The sequence below is a fragment of the Panonychus citri genome, unplaced genomic scaffold (assembly GCF_014898815.1).
Source record: "Panonychus citri isolate SS breed McGregor unplaced genomic scaffold, ASM1489881v1 Contig00138, whole genome shotgun sequence".
NCBI lineage: Eukaryota > Metazoa > Arthropoda > Arachnida > Trombidiformes > Tetranychidae > Panonychus > Panonychus citri.
In genome coordinates, this window is record NW_026515543.1 from 4,552,482 (window position 1) to 4,571,300 (window position 18,819).

The window sequence follows — 18,819 nt, forward strand, 5'->3', positions numbered from 1 at the left end:
TTATCAACAGGAATAAAATATCTTCTAAGAATTTAATTTAATTGTTGTTAACTGATTAAGAAGAAAATTTTTTCTTCCAATTTGATTTAGTGGAAAAACGAATTTCGCGCTTAAAACCAGAGGGCGCTGCTTGGTTTCCATGGAAACTTCGGTTCTCATGTTTCTGTTTCCTGTTCCGAGTTGTGTCTTGTTTTCATGTTTTTAGTATAAAATTAAATTCTTGTGTTTTGATTAGTAGTTAATTAATTTAATTAAGTTTGGTCATTATGGCTAAGAACGTAAATAAGAAGGTTAATAAGAAGGTTAATAATAAACGTGGTTTCGAGCTCGTTGTTGGTCTTAAAAGAGGTCATCGAGTTACCCCAGTTAAAGCTAAAACCGCAAAGACAGCTCAAGTACCTGGTGTAAGTATTGATTTAAATCGACATTTCTTTTAATCTCTCTCATGGTTTTTTCTTTTGATTTATGGCTGTGATACCTTTGTTTTATGTTAATCTGTAACTTTTGGATGCTCATGTTTAATGTCTATTCTTTTTCTCTTCATTTGGTTCTTTAGAAAATCGCTAAGCAAAACAAATTTGTTAGAGAAATTGTCAGAGAAATTAGTGGACACGCACCTTATGAAAAACGATGTCTTGAATTGTTAAGGATTTCCAAGGATAAGCGAGCCCTTAAATTTTTGAAGAGACGTTTGGGAACCCATGCCCGAGCCAAGAAAAAGCGAGATGAATTATCTAACGTTCTTATTCAACAAAGGAAAGCCACTGCTGCTGCCCACAAATAGGAAAGTTGTTCGACTTATTTTGTACACCAAGGATAATGAAAACAACTCAAATCTTGTTTATTTAAGACCACGTGAAAAAGTCTAACATAACAAAAAAAACCAAAATTAAACAAATTCAATTGTTTAAGACAAATTGTTGAATCTTTACACTGATTTAATACCAATTACTCACGTATACATATGACTATATCTCTAAATATAGTGTGTATGTTTTACTTCAAACAAACGGCTAGAAAAACAAAATTCGTGTACTATGATGACCCTCGGGCAATTTTGTAAATCATGAAATTTCGGTTCTTACGCTAATTTTTATTTCAATAGAAGCGAAATTTATAAAAACACTCATGTAATATAAATCGATGACAATGAAGACGATAAACAAATGATGGCAAATGGTAAATGGATTTCATCACCTTTGGATCAACTAAAGATGAAACTCGAAAATCAATCGGTGACAATTAACGATAACCACCATGATTTCCTGGTGGAGAATAGCGTCCACCTGATCCTTGATCATTTTCCTTTCGATGGACATAATAGCAGAAAAAAACTGTCACCCCGAGAGCACAAAATCCAGCGAAAGCACCAACGACAATTCCAGTGATCTCACCAGGAGTAAATGAACCTAATCAACGAAAGAAAAAGAAATTAACAAATCAGTTCGTTAGTTAATTCGGATAAAAATCTAATCTCAAACTCTCTTTAAATTTTCCAAAGAAAACAAAGAAATTGTTGTAACTGTAAACACTATTGATCTAAAATTTAGATTCTAAATAATCAATTGATTATTTTCGATGAATCGATCAATTTGATTAGTCTGATTAGTTAATTAACTTACCCTTTCTCTCTCCCCTGTAATTTTGGAATGGATCGTAAGCTCCTTGACCAATTGTCTCTTTAATCAAACCAATTACTGGAAAATTTGATTATCACAATTTACAGAAATAATCAAATATAAGAAAAGAATAGAAATTAACAAAAATTTCTCTTAAACAATCAATTAATTACTTTATCGACTTACCTAAAATCGTAAATGTCAATCTGGTTAACATGTTGATGATTAAAGTTCGTAAAGTTAAAGTTAATTTGAAATTCGAAAAGACAATTTATAATTTAAACTAATCAACTGATTGTAAACTAACAAAATGGTGGCAACGCCTAAGAGTAAATAGATTAATCATTTAGCTGATTTCAAGAAAGTCAACAATTCCCTGATTAGAATCATGGTTTCCTTGTTAACCAACTGATAAGAAGGCCTTAATTGTGGATTATTAATGAAAACAATTGACTAACAATCAATTAGAAGTGTTTATATTTTCCTGTTTCAACTCTTGAGAAAAACAATCATTAAAATCAATGACAATGTTAATTTATTTTTCTTCAGTTAATTAATTTGGGTTAACAAATTAAATCAATTGTCACCTTATTAAAGTGATTAAATTTAATTGCTGATATAATATTGGAAAATAAAGTTTAAAACTTAATTTCTGAGACACTTTTTAATAGTTGAATTTATCATTAATCAATTTTTGTACAATTAAAACGCACTTTTTTTTGCTGTTTGTATTAAATTAATAATATTTAGGCAATTAAATATAACAATTAAATTGACAAAACAATCAATCAATTATATGGATAAAAAAGATGAAGTAAAAATGGAAAATGATGAAAATTTTGATCAATTAGTTAAATACATTTTTCAAATATATTATGATTGTAATTTAAGGCTTTGGATGGCAAATTGTTTGCAGTTAATTAATAGTTCACTTGATTAGCCATGTTGATTGTTAGTAAAATTTGTGAATAACATTTTGGCTGATTAGTTGACTTGTTGGCTCGAAAAGGTGAATGATTAAAATGTGAGAAAAAATAAATCGATGATCAATGAAAATGATGATTGATTGTCAATGGAAAATAAAAATGGAATCAATTTTTCAGTCTCTAAAACAAACAAGCAAAACAAAAACAAAAGTATAATTATCCCAAGAGCATAACTAATTAGTGTATAAATTAATTGTAATAAAAAAGCATCAAGAGTAAATCATAATTGATGCTCATCTTTATCACGGATCGAGAGAGAAGTGTAATTGTCATTGATTCGATTGGGACTGGGATTGGTAGAAATCGGCTAATATTTTCCAAGCTTTGGTCACCATGAATCCCTCCGGTGGAGTTTGTCCATTTCTGGCCAGTGTCCGCATTTGCGTTCCCGAAATGAACAGAAATTTATCGGCCTCATTGGGCTCGTAAAAGTCCATACAACTTTTTTCAATGTTGTAAGCGGCCACTTTGAAAGGAATTATATCAAATTGACTAAGCCCTCTGGCAATTTGTAACAATTTAGCGCCATGAGCACCATTATAAAGATCACCGGAGCCATTTGGATGGCCAATGCCCGCTGGGTCACGACCAACGATGTAATAATTGGCTCCGGTCACCAAACGAGCCTTACAATGCCATTGGACTTCAACGGGACCCGCGTAAGACATTGGGGACGGGAAAATGGCCAAAACCGTTGAGTCGGGATCCAGTGCTCGCTCCTCAAGAATGGCCTTGTGTTGTTCAATTCGCACTTTCAAAGGTACATCATCTTCCTTAGTCCAACCACCCAACGGGTGTAATAGTAAAACTGGATTCTGACATTGACGTTTCAATAATTGTCTCCGTGTCTCTTGCATCAATAGTGTGTGACCATTGTGAATCGGATTCCGTAATTGGAATGCATAAACAGCATCAGCCTGAGGACAATCAACAAAATCAAATTATTTTCATGACAATTAGTCAAACAACTTAATAGAATTGCGAAAAAACAAAAAGAAAACTAAAATAAAGCTAAACTTGTTTTTCCATCACCGAGAAAAAACCATCAATTGATGATTATAACCAATTAAATCAATTAAACCAATTAAATGAATCATCTACGGTACAATGACAGTAATTAAACTCTCGATGAGCAGATTTTGATTCCAGTTTTCTCAGTCTAACTAATTGTTAATTGTATTTTCGCTGTTGATTAACTTACTCCCATCTTCTTGAATTTCGCACGAAGCTCACCGGGAGTTAATCGATATTGATCTAGCCCATCGTTCCAGGTTATCTTCTCGAATACCGATAGATCACCTCCGACAAGATAATCTCCGCTTTCATAGATCATTTTAATCGTCGGATGACCTAAATCAGTGGTTCCAAATATTCGAGCACAACGTTCTTCCTTCCGGTGAGAATAGAATTCCGGTTCTTTCAGAATAGCATAACATGTATTCTTGTACCAAAGGCCGATTTCCTGTTCATTTTCTAATCGCTGTTTATCCAGAGTGGAAATGGAAAGAACAATTGGAATTGTTTGATTAACTAGACCTCCTGTTTGGAGAGAATTAGAGAACCGAAAATTGGAAAGATTAGTCTAATTGATTGGAATAAAGGAAATCGATTAAAATTATATCTGATTAACATTCAAAGGAGAGAATTAGAACAATCAATAAATTATCTTTAGATAACCCAAACAAACCTCGAATTGTTCCCTTGTGAATACATTCAAGATATTCGAGTTCTCTCATGAATCCGGTCAAAGGTGTAGCCCAACCTTCACTTAGCACTTGAATCCATTCGAGGTCGATTCGGGTTATGTCCAATCGAGCGATTTGTTGACTATCTTCGGCGTTCAATCTTTCTTTTATCTCAGGCAGTAAATGAGACGGAGTGAAAAGTTCGAGAATACGAGTGTGAATACATTGTCTCTCCTCGAGAAGACGAATAACTTTCTCGACCGATTCCTCGACATTTAAATCCATCGTGGTTAATATAAGATCGGGTGTTTCCGGTTTCTCGTAGGGAGCATCGATTCCAGTGAAACCTTTAATTAAACCAGAGCGAAATTTTTTGTACAATCCCTTTGGATCTCGTCTTTCACATTCTTCCACCGGTGTGTCCATGTAACACTCTAAAAAATCAACACCTTTACTTGAGTGAATCGATCGAGCAAGAGCTCTATCTGCTTCGAACGGAGAAATTAAACTAACCACTGGTAATAGAAGATTCGATTCGGCCAGGATAGTGGCCACTTCAGCTGTTCGACGTAAATTCTCCTTCCTATCAGCTGGACTAAACCCTAGGTCACTATTTAATCCCGTTCGGAGTTTATCTCCATCCAAATTGATCGCATTGTAGCCCAATGACTTTAATTGTGTCACCACACCATTGGCGATGGTTGACTTGCCACTACCAGAGATACCTGAGAGTAAATTAAGATAAGGTAACAAAATCACAGGTAAAGAAATGGAATCAGTTTTTTTATCCCCATTAGATAAGATGAAGCTTTTTCTTCAAAGGTAAATAACAAATCGGGTAAAATATGAGATTTCATCTCTTCTTTACCTTATTACTTTACCTGTTAGCCAAATGGTAACTGGCCTGAGAGTCCGATTATCAGTAGATTGTGGCATAGCTTGAGGAGATTAAGACAATCCAAAGGTGAGATCAATTGTAACACTGGAATGTTATTATGGGAAGACAGAACAAGAGAGCGAGAGAAAATCACAGAGATGAAACAAAACAAATATCGAATTGAAATTATCGAGGTTCCAGAATTAGAATATCATATGTACAAAGGAATAGTTAATTTACCAATTGGAGAACAAAAAAGAGATGATGATAATGATGATGATGATGATGAAGTAAATATAAACAACAGAGAAATAATTTAAACAAGATTGGAAGAGAGAGAGAGAGAGAGAGAGTATGAGAGAGAAGAGTGAATGAGTGAGAAAAGAGAGCAAGAAAACTACGAAAGGCGGAGAGTTGAAGTTATTATTAGAAAAAGAGAGTAATGTTAATTCAATGAATCAAATTGTAATAAAAGATTTATGACTAATTAATATGATCACATAGGTGAAAATTAGATAACAATTGAGTGCTAATTGTAACCGGAAAAGGAAAAGGAAAAGATGGATTGTGATTTTTTGTCTTTTCTCATCTTCATACGATTTCTAATACTTGTCATAAAAGATTATTCAAATATTCAATTCGATTATCATTTGAAATCATATTTTTTTTCAAATTTCTGGTTAATCTAGTTAATTTATATTCACTTTATCTCAATTCGATCAGGTAAATATTGATTTTATCAAAAGTTCAGATTGAGTTTCAACATACACAGATATTGATTTCCAACAATTAGAAAAATTTTACTGCATTTAATGAATAACAATTGATGAATTTCACAGGAACAATAATTGTTGATTAACTGCTAATTACGATCCTTTGATAGGCCACAAATTATAAAACACTTTGATTCCGTTGGAATTTTTCATCGAGGCTTCGGTATTAAACTATTGTAATGTTCACCTAGCTGGTAAGCGTGTCTATGGTAACTGTTGAGGAGAAGAGAAAATTAGTTTGTTATTTGGATCGAATTGTTCAACGATTGGATCAACTTACCTAATGGTTAGTGGGGTTTTCGATCGATTTCTTTCAATTCCAATATCGATCGCTGGTCCAGTTGCTTGGATAACTTTAATTGGAACTGATAAACCGTAGGAAAGAGCTTGGAGTTCAATGTTTCCACCCCAACATTTTGTTTTCTCAATTTCATCACAATACTTGTTGTATCTTTGATCGTCCATTGGATCATCACTTTCGGTGTTGGTGAGAAAAGGTTGAAATTCATCTTTTCGTTTTCTCATCTCATTAGCACAAAGTGACCTCAGTTCTTGTACATTGGTTTTACGTCCTTTTAGACTCAATTGATGTTCAATCGCTTTGAACATACAGTCACCATCCGAAGGAATATCATGTAAACAAAGACCCATTTCGTTTAATATTACTTTAAATCGATCTTGTTCCATCTTTTTTGAACTATTTTCGAACGCATCCTTAGTCTCTGCTTCGATTCTTTCGTTTTTCTCCTTTTCCATTTGTGCTTTTTTATCACGTTTACGTTGAGCTTTTGATATTTTGACAACTTTGTAAAATGAATTTCCAACCGTTTCAACCTCACCATCCGATCCATTGGCACTGGAATTGGACACTAGAGATCCCGTCGCTTCTGCCATGGTTTATCACGAACTAAAGGACGACAATGGAAAAGACAATAAATGATAATCAAGTAGATTAAAAGTGATCGCTGATCATTAGATACAATTAACAATCTAAATCACCTGATGGTCGGTCAATCATCTCGAGAATCAAGTGTCAGACCAACAGATGTCTCTCTTTAAATAGTAAACCGGTAGATTTAAACAAAATCAATTCGTTTTAAATTGTTTAGAAAATTAATTCAATTCTGTAAATTGAATTATCGAATTTTAGAATAAAAAACAAAAAGAACCATGAAGATGATCTGGTTCGTTATTTTCAGTGGATGAAACAATTGATTTCATCAAGATTATTAGAGTTGATTGAATGATGAAAATGTGAGTATTTTAAACAAATGATGTAAGTTAATTGTAATTTTGATGGTGCAAAACTTTGCTACAATTTGTGTAGTAAGGAGATGAAGAGTTGCTATGTTTAATTTTTTTAATTGTTTATCTAATAAACATGTTTTCTTATAAAGTCTATGTGATAATTGTAGTGATTTTACAAAAAAAAAACAACACAAGCTTTTAGGTGTTTAAATGGTTGACGGAAAAATGAATGACTTGATCTAATTGATTTTGGTTTGGATTGGTTGATGGTTATGGTAACATTTAAATTGATTAATGATTGTACCAATTGTAGGTTTGAATTGGCACAATAAATGCAACTATTAGTAATAGTAGACAATTTAAATGAGCAAATTATCTTGTTTAACTATTAATTGTAACTGGAACTATTGTCGTCTTCTTTGTTGTATTGTGAATCATAGTTTCGACGTCTTTGTCCACCGTAATTGTCATTTCGTCGGTAACCACCGGTAGATGATCTGTATCCTCCATCTCCACGAGGTCCGCCGACTCGTCGATAGTTATTGTCTCGTTGTTGACCAGCTCCATAATTACCTGTTCCGTAATCATTTGAGCCATAATTACGGGGAGATCCATAGCCACCACCTGATCTGTAGCCACCGGCACCTTCACTACGGTCATTTTGAACGAAACCCGATCCTTGTCTGTATTGTTGTTGATCAGGTCGAACCGTTCTTTCAATTGGATTACAAAGAACTGGTTCTAATGAGTTTTCTTGAATAAGTTTGTTTTCTTGTAACGATCTTTTAATGTTCTCCCAATCGTTTTTGGCCTCAGAATTTTCTGAAGATTCAACAGCAGCATCAATCTTTTCAATGGCTTCTGAAAGGACAATTGCTCTTTCAATCGGACGTCCACGGTTGATTATATTTCTAATGATGTAAAGAATATCATCAATTCTCTTCAAACTGGCCAAAGCCATAAGTCGAATGGTAAGAAGGACAGCACTATTGGCAGGAGTTTCGATCATTGTGAGACTTTCAAGAGCAACCTCAGGATCATTCTGCTTCAATGCTAATGCCGAGAAGAATGAAATTGCTCGTCTTGTGAATCGAGATTTGCTTTCACGAATTTCGACAAAAAGATTTAGACAATACTTAAAGGATTCCGTTGTATTCTTTGGCAAAATAGAAATAAGATTAAGTAATTAGAATCAATTTCAACTTGACAGTAGTAATTAAAACCTACCAATTTGAAACAAGATGAAGCAACTAATGTTATAATATCTCGTGGGTATTTGTAGTTTCTTCCTTCCATGTTCTTGAATCGATCGTATAACTCTAAGATTTGTTGGTATTTTCCTTGTTCCCAACAAAGATCCATAGCAATTAAAAAGCTTCGTTCCTGATTAAAGAAATCACCATATTTCTAAAATAGTTAACAAAAGGAGAAAAGAAAATGCCGTTATATTAACACGTGCTCGTGAAAGTTAATCCATGATGGAAATTTGTGATCAACTCAATAGAATAAAACAATTCGATAAACATACAGTGTCCATCAACATCTCGTAGGCTAAATCACTGTCTCCAAATAGATAAAATAATCTCATAACCACAGGGCCGAATTGGTAAGTGGAAAATTTAATATCAGTTGTTTGTTCAGTGTATCTAAAGAAATTGAAAGAAATTTTTCAATGAGAAAACGAAAACATGGTGAATAATATCATGTAAAAGTTAAGAATATCGAAATGAATACTTACTTAGTGATCACTTGCTTAAGTAAATTCACATCTTCAGGTTGATTAGAAATAAGAAATATAGAATTTTTCAGATCTTCTGAAAAGATCATCTTATTTTTACCCTCGATGGTTGATTTCATGCGTTCAATAAGATTCTCCTTAAGATGACCAAATTGACCTGAAACTTTGGTTCGTTGATTTTCAAAGACATCAACACCCAAAAAACTAGCTGTATACAAAAATCGTGGGCCTGAGGGTAATAAAGATCCACTTGAAGTTGGTAACAAAATTGTGTTCAAATTTGTTTTCAATGAACAACCATATTTGTAAGTGGAAACATTTTTAGAGCACAAACCAGCAAAACGAGAGCTAATCAAATTAGACATTCTTATTGTACAACCAGTGAAGAAAAAATATATCAAATTGTCACAGAAAATTAGGATAAATTAAACAGAAAACCACTAATTAATTAATTAATTAAAGGGAAATTGGTAATCAACAACAAAAGGACAATTGGGTTTCCAAATTCAGTCCATGTGCTGGTAGAAACGTGCAGAGAACTAGTGACATCTATGGAAAAAATAATCAACTAGTTTCGATTTTTTTTCTAATCGTGTTGATTGACTTCTTTGATTCTTTTTCTTTTCATTATGATTAAATTATTCTTTATCCTCTGGACCAGATTCTAGAGGGTCAGTCTTTCACTGTTGACCTTAAAAGAGATAATCTGAAGCGACTAAATCGATTACTGATCTTATGTTTGGGTAAATTCAGCAGAAGAACCGTTCAGTTGATCGTTCATATGATAATCACTGGAGATTCATTCGAGAAATAAATCTACTACAAAACGATAATGGACTTCTAATGGTTTATCAAACTTTAAATATCCACAAGTTAATTAGTTAAAAAGTTAATGTTCCAAATTTTGATTATTCCAACAAAATTTTCCTCCACTCGATTTTGTTGAAAGAACCAAACTCTTTACAAGAAATTGCTCAAGCCCTGTGGAAGGCTCCCTTTCCCTAATTTTCCGAAACTTACATTTAATTATCAATCATATTGTTTGGATTATCGATTCTGCAATTACTAACAAACTTTTGCCACTCATGAACTTCAATTGGAAAAAAAATTTTCGAAAAAAAGAGAAAAAAATAGTGAACATTTTAACCGAGAGATGGAGCCACTCGGAGAATTCTGACTGTTGTTGACTGAGATTCTCACATTCAACTTGACTCGATTTCGATTAAATCAAGTTACAATTGTAATCAAATCAACATCTCGTTAGTTATTGTAATTAATTTGAACACGTTTTGTTACCATATTTGATCGGAATTAGTTGTGTTCAAAGTGTTGGTGTTTGGAGTACATTTGATTGTCTTTGGTTAATTTTGTTCGGCTTTTGGTTAAACAAAAACAAAAACAGAAACAATAACAACAAGACAATATAAAGATAAATGATAATCAATGGAATGCTCAATTTGTCTTGAAACCTGTATTCAACCTGTTGAACTGCCCTGTGGCCATATATTTTGTTTCCTTTGTGTGAAAGGAGTCGCTGATAGGTATCAAAATTGTGCCATGTGCCGAAAACCAATTCCAGAAGATTATTTTGAAAATCCAGTGTTGGTATCAAGCGGTGAGCCTCTTGATTTAATTGAATTTGATGGAGGTTACCAATGGTTTTACGAAGGTAAAAATGGTTGGTGGTTGTACGATCCACGGACAAGCTCAGACCTTGAAGAAGCATTTAAACTTGGCCAACCAACTTGTCAACTGTTAATCGCTGGTCACTTGTATTACATTGATTTTATCCGGATGGTTCAGTATCGATCTGCTGAGCCCAAAAAACGCCGAAGAATAAAAAGAGACGCCATCCAATCAACAATAACTAAAGGAATCGCTGGTTTAAAATCATTTGAAGTTCTATCCACAAATTACCTCGGCGATAAACCAAGTGCTCCGCCAATGTCTCCCCCACTACCAGCAATTCCAACACCATCAACACTATCACCCAGATATCAGAAGCTACAAATTTCATCTTCATCTACCTCTCACCTCACCCTACCACCTCCACCTCCACCACCGCCATCTCCTGCTTTGCCAATCTCATCCCTTTCTTTATCATCTTCTCCACCACAATCATCATCATCATCTTCATCCCCATCAAATGGACTTAAAAACCATCGAAAAAAGTTTCTCATCGCATCACCTTTTTCCTGGCAATCTTCATCTCTATCTTCATCTCCATCTTCCACATCTCTACCATCCTCATCTTCTTGGCTTTCTCCCTCTAATCATTTTCCACCTCCAACTCCATTATATCGACCTCCATCAATCGGAGAATTGATCAATAGACTTTCCTCTGTACTTGGAAACGATTCTAATCTTTTACGATGAACAATCAAATTTTTCCTTAGCCAATCTTATCGCCAATTTGGTCAACAATTAACTGTTTCAGCACTTTTTCAATTGTCAAAAACCGGTCACCGGTTAATTATTTTTTGCCTCTTTCTTTGCTCTCCCTTCTCGAAAATGTTAATTCAGATCGATTTTCGTACACTTGCTGTTTTTTTAAATTATCTTTTAAAATCCTGGTCAAGACTTTTAATTGCTTCAAAATTTAGCAAATCAAATTAATATCTTCAGATGAAAAATGAATTTACAATTAAATCCGCCGATAGCAGAAAGATTTTAAATAAAATATTTTGAGTTTTATTGAGAAAACAAACATCATTATGATATTTATTTTGTTGCTTTGAGTATATTTTAAATCATTTATATGTTACAATCAATTGATTGTTTTATATTATTTCTCTCTTTTTCATTTCCTCTTTCAATATTGAAAATTATTTTCTATTCAAATTTATGTTAAATTTTGAATAGTTTTCTTTCAGTAAATTGTTTCAATTTACTTAATACAATTACTTTCTCTCGATTATAAACTGTACAAACAAATTGAAAGCCATTAATCATTAGTAACTTTCTAGATGATTAGAATAAGTATAAAAACCATGACAATTATCAGAATCCTGTTTGATTATAACAATGATTATCTCCAATAATTATTGAACTTTTTCATTCGGTGAACAAATCAAATCAATTTTCCTTGAAATTTTGGGAATACGATGATGACGATGATGATAAAAATGGGAATGAAGATTTACAAAGATAATCTGTTCCAAAATTCCTCTCGATGTTTAATCAGCGTTAATCAATTTTCATTTACTATTGGTGTAGTTTAATTTCCGTTTTAATTTTCATTCCAATTTGTTTAATTGATGGAAAAATAAACAAATTAAGTTGAAGGTTAACCTAAAGTTGATAAAACGCTTTTAAGATCCAACCAACTAATTGTTGACACAGTTTCGAAGTAAAAATTTACGATAAATTAATTTCTCAAGGATCAAAATCATTGACAAGAAAATGATGAATGAAACCAGCTTTCTTTTTCTCAATTTCTTGAATACTGTTAGAATGAGCTCCTTTTGATGAATTTGTTGATTGATTAACCGGAGCTCGCAATACGATATCACCAAATATTGATGCTAATTAAAAAAGAAAAACAATGAACAATTAAAAATTAATATAAGAATTAAAAAAATCTGTGCAGTATTGATGTGAAAAAATTAGCAACCGAAGCTTTTTCAATGACGCTTGAAATTGTTGCTTGAAAAACCGATTAGTTTCTGTTAATTGTCAACAATTACCTAAGATTTTGTTATCAAGATTATTGTATTTTGAATGGCGTAACAATTCACGCATAAACGAGATCAGGTAATAAAAAACTCTCCGATGAGTATCTTTCATTTCATTGATTACCTGGATATGGAAAAAGGGAAATAATTTGTTTAAAATTATAGAGAGTGTAACGATAATGGGTGATGAATATGCGTGTGAATTAGTTAATTACCTGTTTACAAGAAATGAAATTGTGATAATTTTCAAGAGCTCGACTATATAAACTGTGGGGAATCAATGGTTCTGCAAGAGCTTCCAAAAATATCAACAGCGCTTCAGCAACTGAATGAATCGAAGCTGCAAAACCTTCAAGGGAGCCCTTGTCCAGCCCTTCCCTGATTATTTGAAAGTGGGTATTCAAACCGGGTTGTTGAAATAGATCTTCTTGCATGAGGCCATATTTGAATAGGTGATCTACCAGAAGCCAGATCTCTTTGGGTATTCCCCATGAAATGGGTGCCGATGAAAGTTCACCGGCCTGTTGAAGCTCATGATAGTCTTTGGCTGGCATTTCATCAATCGGAGTTTTCAGCCGAACCAAAGTTTCAATTGAAGAGCCAAAGCTTGATGGTTTATAGGAACCTTTAATTTCAATGAATAAATCTTTGCCTCCCTCTAAATGTAGCACCAGAATATCATATATCTCTTCGAGACCAGAATTTAAACGTTGAGATGATTCAATGTCCACATAAACCTTCAGTTCAACATCTAATTTATCTCCTGGTTTAATCATTGATTCGTAGGGTTGAATTTGTAACCAGGCTTTACAGAAACGAACCTCATTTGGTTTCTGAATAAATTCAAAGCGAACTGGAACTTGTCCAGTATTGGCAATTGATAAGTAACGACGAACAGGTTCACGAAAGGTAACACGTCCAAAGTTAAGTTCACTTTGGTCAACGGAAACTTGAGGTAAAAATTCATTCTCAATTTTATCCATTTTCTTCATTACATCTTCATAAACTTTACGGAACTTGACTGAATTTTTGACCTTAACCGAAGACTCAAAAAGTGCACTTATTGGTTTGTGGTCACTTAGCTTTAAACGTGAATGAGATCGATAGTCCAACAGAGCGATTGAATCACCTCGCCATAAGCAACGGTCACACCAAGCAGGAGGTCGGTTTTTTTCACTCGAATCCCAATTATCGGTTCCCGGGTCATACTTGTAGGTTGGTGCATGTTTAATTGGTCCTTCTTTGAAATTATGGAAGATTCGTTTCAATCTCCATTGATCACGAAGTTGATCGTGTTTTAATAATTCCTCAAATGCTTTGGCTTCTAACATATTCTTAACTTGATCACGATTTAGATCCATAAGACGATAATTTAAATCTCCAAACCAGTAGACTTGACTAGAAGAAAAGAAATCAAAAGAAAGAATAAAAAATTGGTAAGTGAACAATAATTAATAATCGAGTAACTATTAAGCAGTTATCAAGGAAACGCTACTTTTTTAATCGTTTAAAATCAATTACTATTAGATCGTTTACTATTATTAGATTGAAAAAAATGATTAGATGCAACAATTGACTTAATTGTTCTTTGTAGAACAACTTTTCAAACATTAATTGAAGGTTAGATAAATATCGCATTACAACCGGAAGAAAGATAATCTTCCAGTCTCATGATGAAAATATTATATTGAAGTCTATGTATGGACAATCATAGACTTCAAGATCACAGGAAAACTATTAGTGATTCATTAAACTAACACAATCAAGGAAATGATAAAAATGGAAAACGATTTGGTTTTTATCTTCTCCGTCAACGTAATTCTACTTACTCGTGATCTTTAATATATTTTGGAGGTTTAAATTGACTGAAAATCATTCGATTGCAGATATCATTGTAATCTTGATTTCGTCTTTCATATTCTTCAACGTGAGCGGCGAGGTGAGAATTAACAAAACACATTGATGTATTGTAGAAATCAAATCTAATGGCAACTCCTCCTTTATTACCCATTTTACCGAGTATACCGGTTCCCACTGTTTCGGAGGCCACATTTGAAACGTGCTCTTCTAACTCTCGTTTAACAAACACAATTAACATCATCCCGATCAAACGGACAAGTTTAACCTTAACGTAAGTAGCACTAGGATGTAAGCTAAGAGTACATGCTTGTAGCCATTCATCTTCTCGAGTTGAATCATTGAAAACAAAGGCTTCTTTTGAAAGATCTAATTCTTGGAAACCAATTGCATAAATATCTGGTGGATTTGCATCGGAAGCGAGCCAATTTTCACCCAATGAAACTGAACAATTTTGTCCATTCACATTCCAGGAACCAATGAAAATATTGAATGACTTTAATTCGGTATATTGATCTTCTAACATGGCCATCTTGAGACGTATATTAATCTCACGAGCAGCAAGTGGGGTGACACCCATGGCGACCATATCTCGAGGAATATTGGAAAGATCATCAGGAGATTCAATTTCATTAACGTAGAAATTACTTTTTCCAATTTTACCATTTCCACTTCGATTATCTCCACCATGAGCAGTTGTTGGTGTCGAAGATGGTGGTATTGTCATATTGGTGTTTGTGGTTGGAATTGTCGTCGAATTGTTAGACAGTTGAAGAGTATTTAAGGCTTCCGTTGAAATGGTCAGGTCAATAGAGGTTTTGGTGTTACTTTTTGTTATAGAATTCATTCCTTCTTTTAAGTACAATTTTTGAGCAATTTGAGATGATAAATGGTCTTCTGAGTTCGATGGTGTTACACTTGGATCATAGGATCGATATAACCAGTCAAATGAAGGGCTAGTTTTACACAGAAAAACTGGAAAAACAAGAAAAGGAAAAAGAAAGAAAAAAGTTAATTACTTTGTTTTCCCAAATTGGCAGGGTTTTGATAATCAATAGAATTAAATGAAAAAAAACAATTAAAAGTACAGTTGAAATTAAATGATTACCATCTTGAGCTTTGTTGGTTTCAACGAAAAAATGACGATTTACTTCAGTGTATTTTAATTCAATGATGAACTTTTCCTTCCCATGGATAATTTTGGCTAAAATATTGTCACCAGCTAGAATTAAAAGGAAGTGGACAGAGAAAAAGCAGAAAACAAATAAAAGAATAGTTAAAAACAATGGTTAATCGTAATTGAAAAGAAAAGATTGTTCAACCAGAAAAGTAAAGGTAAAAACAATAAGTGACAATTAAAAGACAATAAGTGGAAAAAGATGAAGAAAATTGTGTGATTAAGAAGAGGAAGAGGAGGGAAATGATAGGGAAGAAAGTAATCAATCAGGGATGACCAAACTTGTTACTTACAATCAGTATCAATACCGGAAGAACCTGAAAAACACAATTAGAATTATTAAAAAGTTATTAAATCCATCAAATGTTTGTTGACAGGTTGAAGATTATGAATTATGTGTTAACATGTGAGTAAAGATAAATGAAATTAATTGTTACTATTATTATTGTCATACAAATGAATGATTTCCTACAATTAAACTAGTTGCCAAGTAAATTGTGATCAATTTTTCATTGGTCATCAATAAAATAACCATTGGTAATCAACTGTCAACCCTGGATTATTATTATTGATGATCAATCAGTGACAATTTAATTGTAGTTAAAATAGAAATAAGGGAAACTGTAAATAATTAACTGTTATTATTTTCATAACATAAGAGATATTATTAGGAAAATGAAAGCAGTTAATTGTTAAATTTAAATTCAATTTACTCACCAAATTCACACTTAAATCGATCGTCAATTGGTAACACAAAATCAACCGTTAATTGTTGCTTATTTTTATCAATCTGATTGTCACATCGGTTGATAACAAGTAACCTGAAGAGAGAGAGAGAGAGAAGAGGAGATTAGTCAGTTTGAAATCAAGAATATAAACTGGAAAACATTGAATTGAAACAGAAAAATAAGGCGGTGGTGGTGAGAGAGATGATGATTTAGAGAAAAGAATAGGGATGATAAATACACTGGATGATTGAGGTGTAATAGAAAATATTGTCAATCTACTGATACTTATGATGAATTCAATTGATTCATGGGAAAGGGAATCATTCAAAATGTAAAAGAAGGTGAGATTAAGGAGAAACAAGAGAATAGAATTTTTAAAAAGCGAGAGAGAGAGAGAGAGTTACACATTAGATGTCCTTGAATGTTTCATCTTTTTTTTCACTAAACAAATTGATGAAAAGGATGATGATGAGAGATTAAGATGTAAATTCAATGAAATAACGATTAGTGACCATAGAGATTAGAAGAGGATAAATCATATGATCACCAATATTATTGATACTACTTGACATAACTAACCCTTGAATATAAATCCTATTTGATTATTAACACCTTTTAATATTTACAACACTAATTAACACTGATTATAATTGAAACAATAATCAGAAGCAATTGATTCTGTTGAAATATTACTAGAGGAATAAAAATAGTGGATGATATTTACAGAAAAAAAAACTGATTCAAACGGTTTTGTAGGGATGATGGTTGGATATTAATGATGTTTGAAGTTGATGATGATGATGATGGTGGTGGTGGTGTATAGTTGATGTGTTAATGCTGATGTTGGTAGTAGTGACAGTATGTTTCACAAGAAGAATCAATCAACCATCAATCAGGAGAAACAAAAATTGAGTGAGAGAGAGATGGGAAAGGGAGCGATGAACTTGAGAATTGGTAATAATAATAATGAAAATTGTAAACTCAAAAGAAAAACATGAAAAAGCAAATGATGATGGGTGATGATGTTTGTAAGAGTAAAACCACAAAAAATGGTGAGATTAGCAGAAAGAGAAAAGGTTAACCCAAAGGGATCAAGAACAGTAGATCCTGAGTAAGCTTAATAAGAAGATGATTGGAAAGAGAATAGAAAAAAAAATGATAACAAATTTAAAGCCTCAAGTTTTCTCTTAAAAGCGTTTGTTTATCATTATCAGAATGGAAAAAAAGTAACATCAGAAAATGAACAGAACTCAAGTAACTGTTATTGTAACAATCACACACTCACATTTTCCCAGTCACATACAAGAATAATAAGAGAATCAAAGTAATCACATTCTATTACCACCAACACAAAAGCCTCTTTTGTAGTCTAAGGCAAGAGATGATTAGGTTAATTGAGATAGAACAAGATAATAAGATGACAACAATTTGATAATGGAGACAATTGTTGATGGAAAATGGAGATGATGATAGTTTCGTTTTTATCGATCAAAAAATGATCCATGCAATTAAATTAATCAGGCATACCCATAGTTCTGCTGGTATTCAACCAAAGTCAGTATTCGCTTTGTAATGACACATTCTTGGAACAAACCAACAGAGATGGACTAAAAAGGATGGAAAAAGAGTAGAATGAGTGATAATCAACATACAGTTACTTTAGAATAACAGCAATAGAAAAAAAAGAGACAATCAGGTAATTGGAGAAAAAAAAAGAATAGAAAAAAAAACCAAAAGAGAATAGAATAAAATAGAAAAAAAGAAAACACAAATGAAGAACAAGAGACAAGTTCAATGTACACAAGAAGAGAAAACATTTTATACCAACCTGAACATTCTTGTGTCCGGGAGAAATAAAACTGTTAATTAGTGTGTTGATTGAATGTTGATCCATCGGTGAAAAGTGAAAATTAATTGTAATTAAAAGGAACAATTAATTCAATGAAACAAGAGATAAACATTATTCACTTTAACCGGTTAACATTATGAACCAAAAGCTTTTCAATTGCTTCTTGGTGATAGACTTTTGTTTAGATGTTTGGTCATCACCCAATTAATTTCCACTATTAACACAATCTAATTAAAAATAGATTTAAACATTCCAACGATAGTTATTCAATCACTGATGACAAAGAATTAATTGTTCAATTAATTGATTACAATTATGAAGATGATTTAATAGACAATCAGAGAGACACTTTTGCTTTTGGTCAAAGGGATATTCATATAACCATGGAAACGAAATGAATGAGAAAAATTAATAAAAAGGTTCAGTGATTAACTAATTGTTTCTATTTTTTTTTCTTCTTCTTCAAGATTTTCAATGAGTTTAGATAATCAGACTTATCTTTAAGTAGTCATATTTTTATATTCTCATGGATTAAGATGATTATTTATGAAAATATTTATTCTGTTTGTTGGTTAATCGAATCGAAGTTAATTGATTATTATCGAATT

The 18,819-nt window shown here is 32.7% G+C and overlaps 6 protein-coding genes across 10 annotated transcripts; 2 read left to right on the forward strand and 4 right to left on the reverse strand.

The window, feature by feature from the left end:
* Positions 1 to 180: 180 nt before the first annotated feature.
* On the forward strand, positions 181 to 917 carry LOC128393373 (60S ribosomal protein L36-like). Its single transcript, XM_053353550.1, has 2 exons — positions 181 to 404; positions 557 to 917. Exons 1-2 carry the CDS (start codon positions 267 to 269, stop codon positions 782 to 784), a joined length of 366 nt encoding a protein of 121 aa, XP_053209525.1. The 5' UTR covers positions 181 to 266; the 3' UTR covers positions 785 to 917.
* Positions 918 to 2,268: 1,351 nt separating this feature from the next.
* Positions 2,269 to 6,067, reverse strand: LOC128393367 (bifunctional 3'-phosphoadenosine 5'-phosphosulfate synthase-like). 3 transcript variants are annotated; one of them, XM_053353544.1, is made up of 5 exons: positions 5,936 to 6,067; positions 5,172 to 5,272; positions 4,293 to 5,015; positions 3,807 to 4,144; positions 2,269 to 3,522 (listed from the first exon to the last, which is right to left on the reverse strand). In XM_053353544.1, exons 2-5 carry the CDS (start codon positions 5,224 to 5,226, stop codon positions 2,875 to 2,877), a joined length of 1,764 nt encoding a protein of 587 aa, XP_053209519.1. In that variant the 5' UTR covers positions 5,227 to 5,272; positions 5,936 to 6,067; the 3' UTR covers positions 2,269 to 2,874. The 3 variants fall into 3 exon arrangements, with proteins under 3 accessions (XP_053209519.1, XP_053209518.1, XP_053209517.1); XM_053353543.1 differs by lacking the exon at positions 5,936 to 6,067 and adding an exon at positions 5,408 to 5,742; XM_053353542.1 differs by lacking the exon at positions 5,936 to 6,067 and having other exon boundaries at positions 5,172 to 5,742.
* LOC128393370 (deubiquitinase OTUD6B-like) lies at positions 5,920 to 6,975 on the reverse strand. Its single transcript, XM_053353547.1, has 2 exons — positions 6,221 to 6,975; positions 5,920 to 6,153 (listed from the first exon to the last, which is right to left on the reverse strand). The coding sequence occupies exons 1-2, from the start codon at positions 6,832 to 6,834 to the stop codon at positions 6,090 to 6,092; spliced, it is 678 nt and encodes a 225-aa protein (XP_053209522.1). The 5' UTR covers positions 6,835 to 6,975; the 3' UTR covers positions 5,920 to 6,089.
* A 307-nt stretch (positions 6,976 to 7,282) lies between these two features.
* LOC128393368 (pentatricopeptide repeat-containing protein 2, mitochondrial-like) lies at positions 7,283 to 9,446 on the reverse strand. Its single transcript, XM_053353545.1, has 4 exons — positions 8,927 to 9,446; positions 8,717 to 8,834; positions 8,416 to 8,595; positions 7,283 to 8,344 (listed from the first exon to the last, which is right to left on the reverse strand). The coding sequence occupies exons 1-4, from the start codon at positions 9,289 to 9,291 to the stop codon at positions 7,577 to 7,579; spliced, it is 1,431 nt and encodes a 476-aa protein (XP_053209520.1). The 5' UTR covers positions 9,292 to 9,446; the 3' UTR covers positions 7,283 to 7,576.
* A 687-nt stretch (positions 9,447 to 10,133) lies between these two features.
* LOC128393369 (E3 ubiquitin-protein ligase RNF146-like) lies at positions 10,134 to 11,633 on the forward strand. Its single transcript, XM_053353546.1, has one exon. The coding sequence runs from the start codon at positions 10,370 to 10,372 to the stop codon at positions 11,300 to 11,302; it is 933 nt and encodes a 310-aa protein (XP_053209521.1). The 5' UTR covers positions 10,134 to 10,369; the 3' UTR covers positions 11,303 to 11,633.
* Positions 11,634 to 12,137: 504 nt separating this feature from the next.
* Positions 12,138 to 18,576, reverse strand: LOC128393366 (inositol polyphosphate 5-phosphatase OCRL-like). 3 transcript variants are annotated; one of them, XM_053353539.1, is made up of 9 exons: positions 18,191 to 18,576; positions 17,890 to 17,969; positions 16,352 to 16,455; positions 15,928 to 15,951; positions 15,566 to 15,679; positions 14,430 to 15,432; positions 12,816 to 13,998; positions 12,613 to 12,724; positions 12,138 to 12,450 (listed from the first exon to the last, which is right to left on the reverse strand). In XM_053353539.1, exons 1-9 carry the CDS (start codon positions 18,254 to 18,256, stop codon positions 12,302 to 12,304), a joined length of 2,835 nt encoding a protein of 944 aa, XP_053209514.1. In that variant the 5' UTR covers positions 18,257 to 18,576; the 3' UTR covers positions 12,138 to 12,301. The 3 variants fall into 3 exon arrangements, with proteins under 3 accessions (XP_053209514.1, XP_053209515.1, XP_053209516.1); XM_053353540.1 differs by lacking the exon at positions 15,928 to 15,951; XM_053353541.1 differs by lacking the exons at positions 17,890 to 17,969; positions 18,191 to 18,576 and adding an exon at positions 16,767 to 16,807.
* Positions 18,577 to 18,819: the final 243 nt, after the last annotated feature.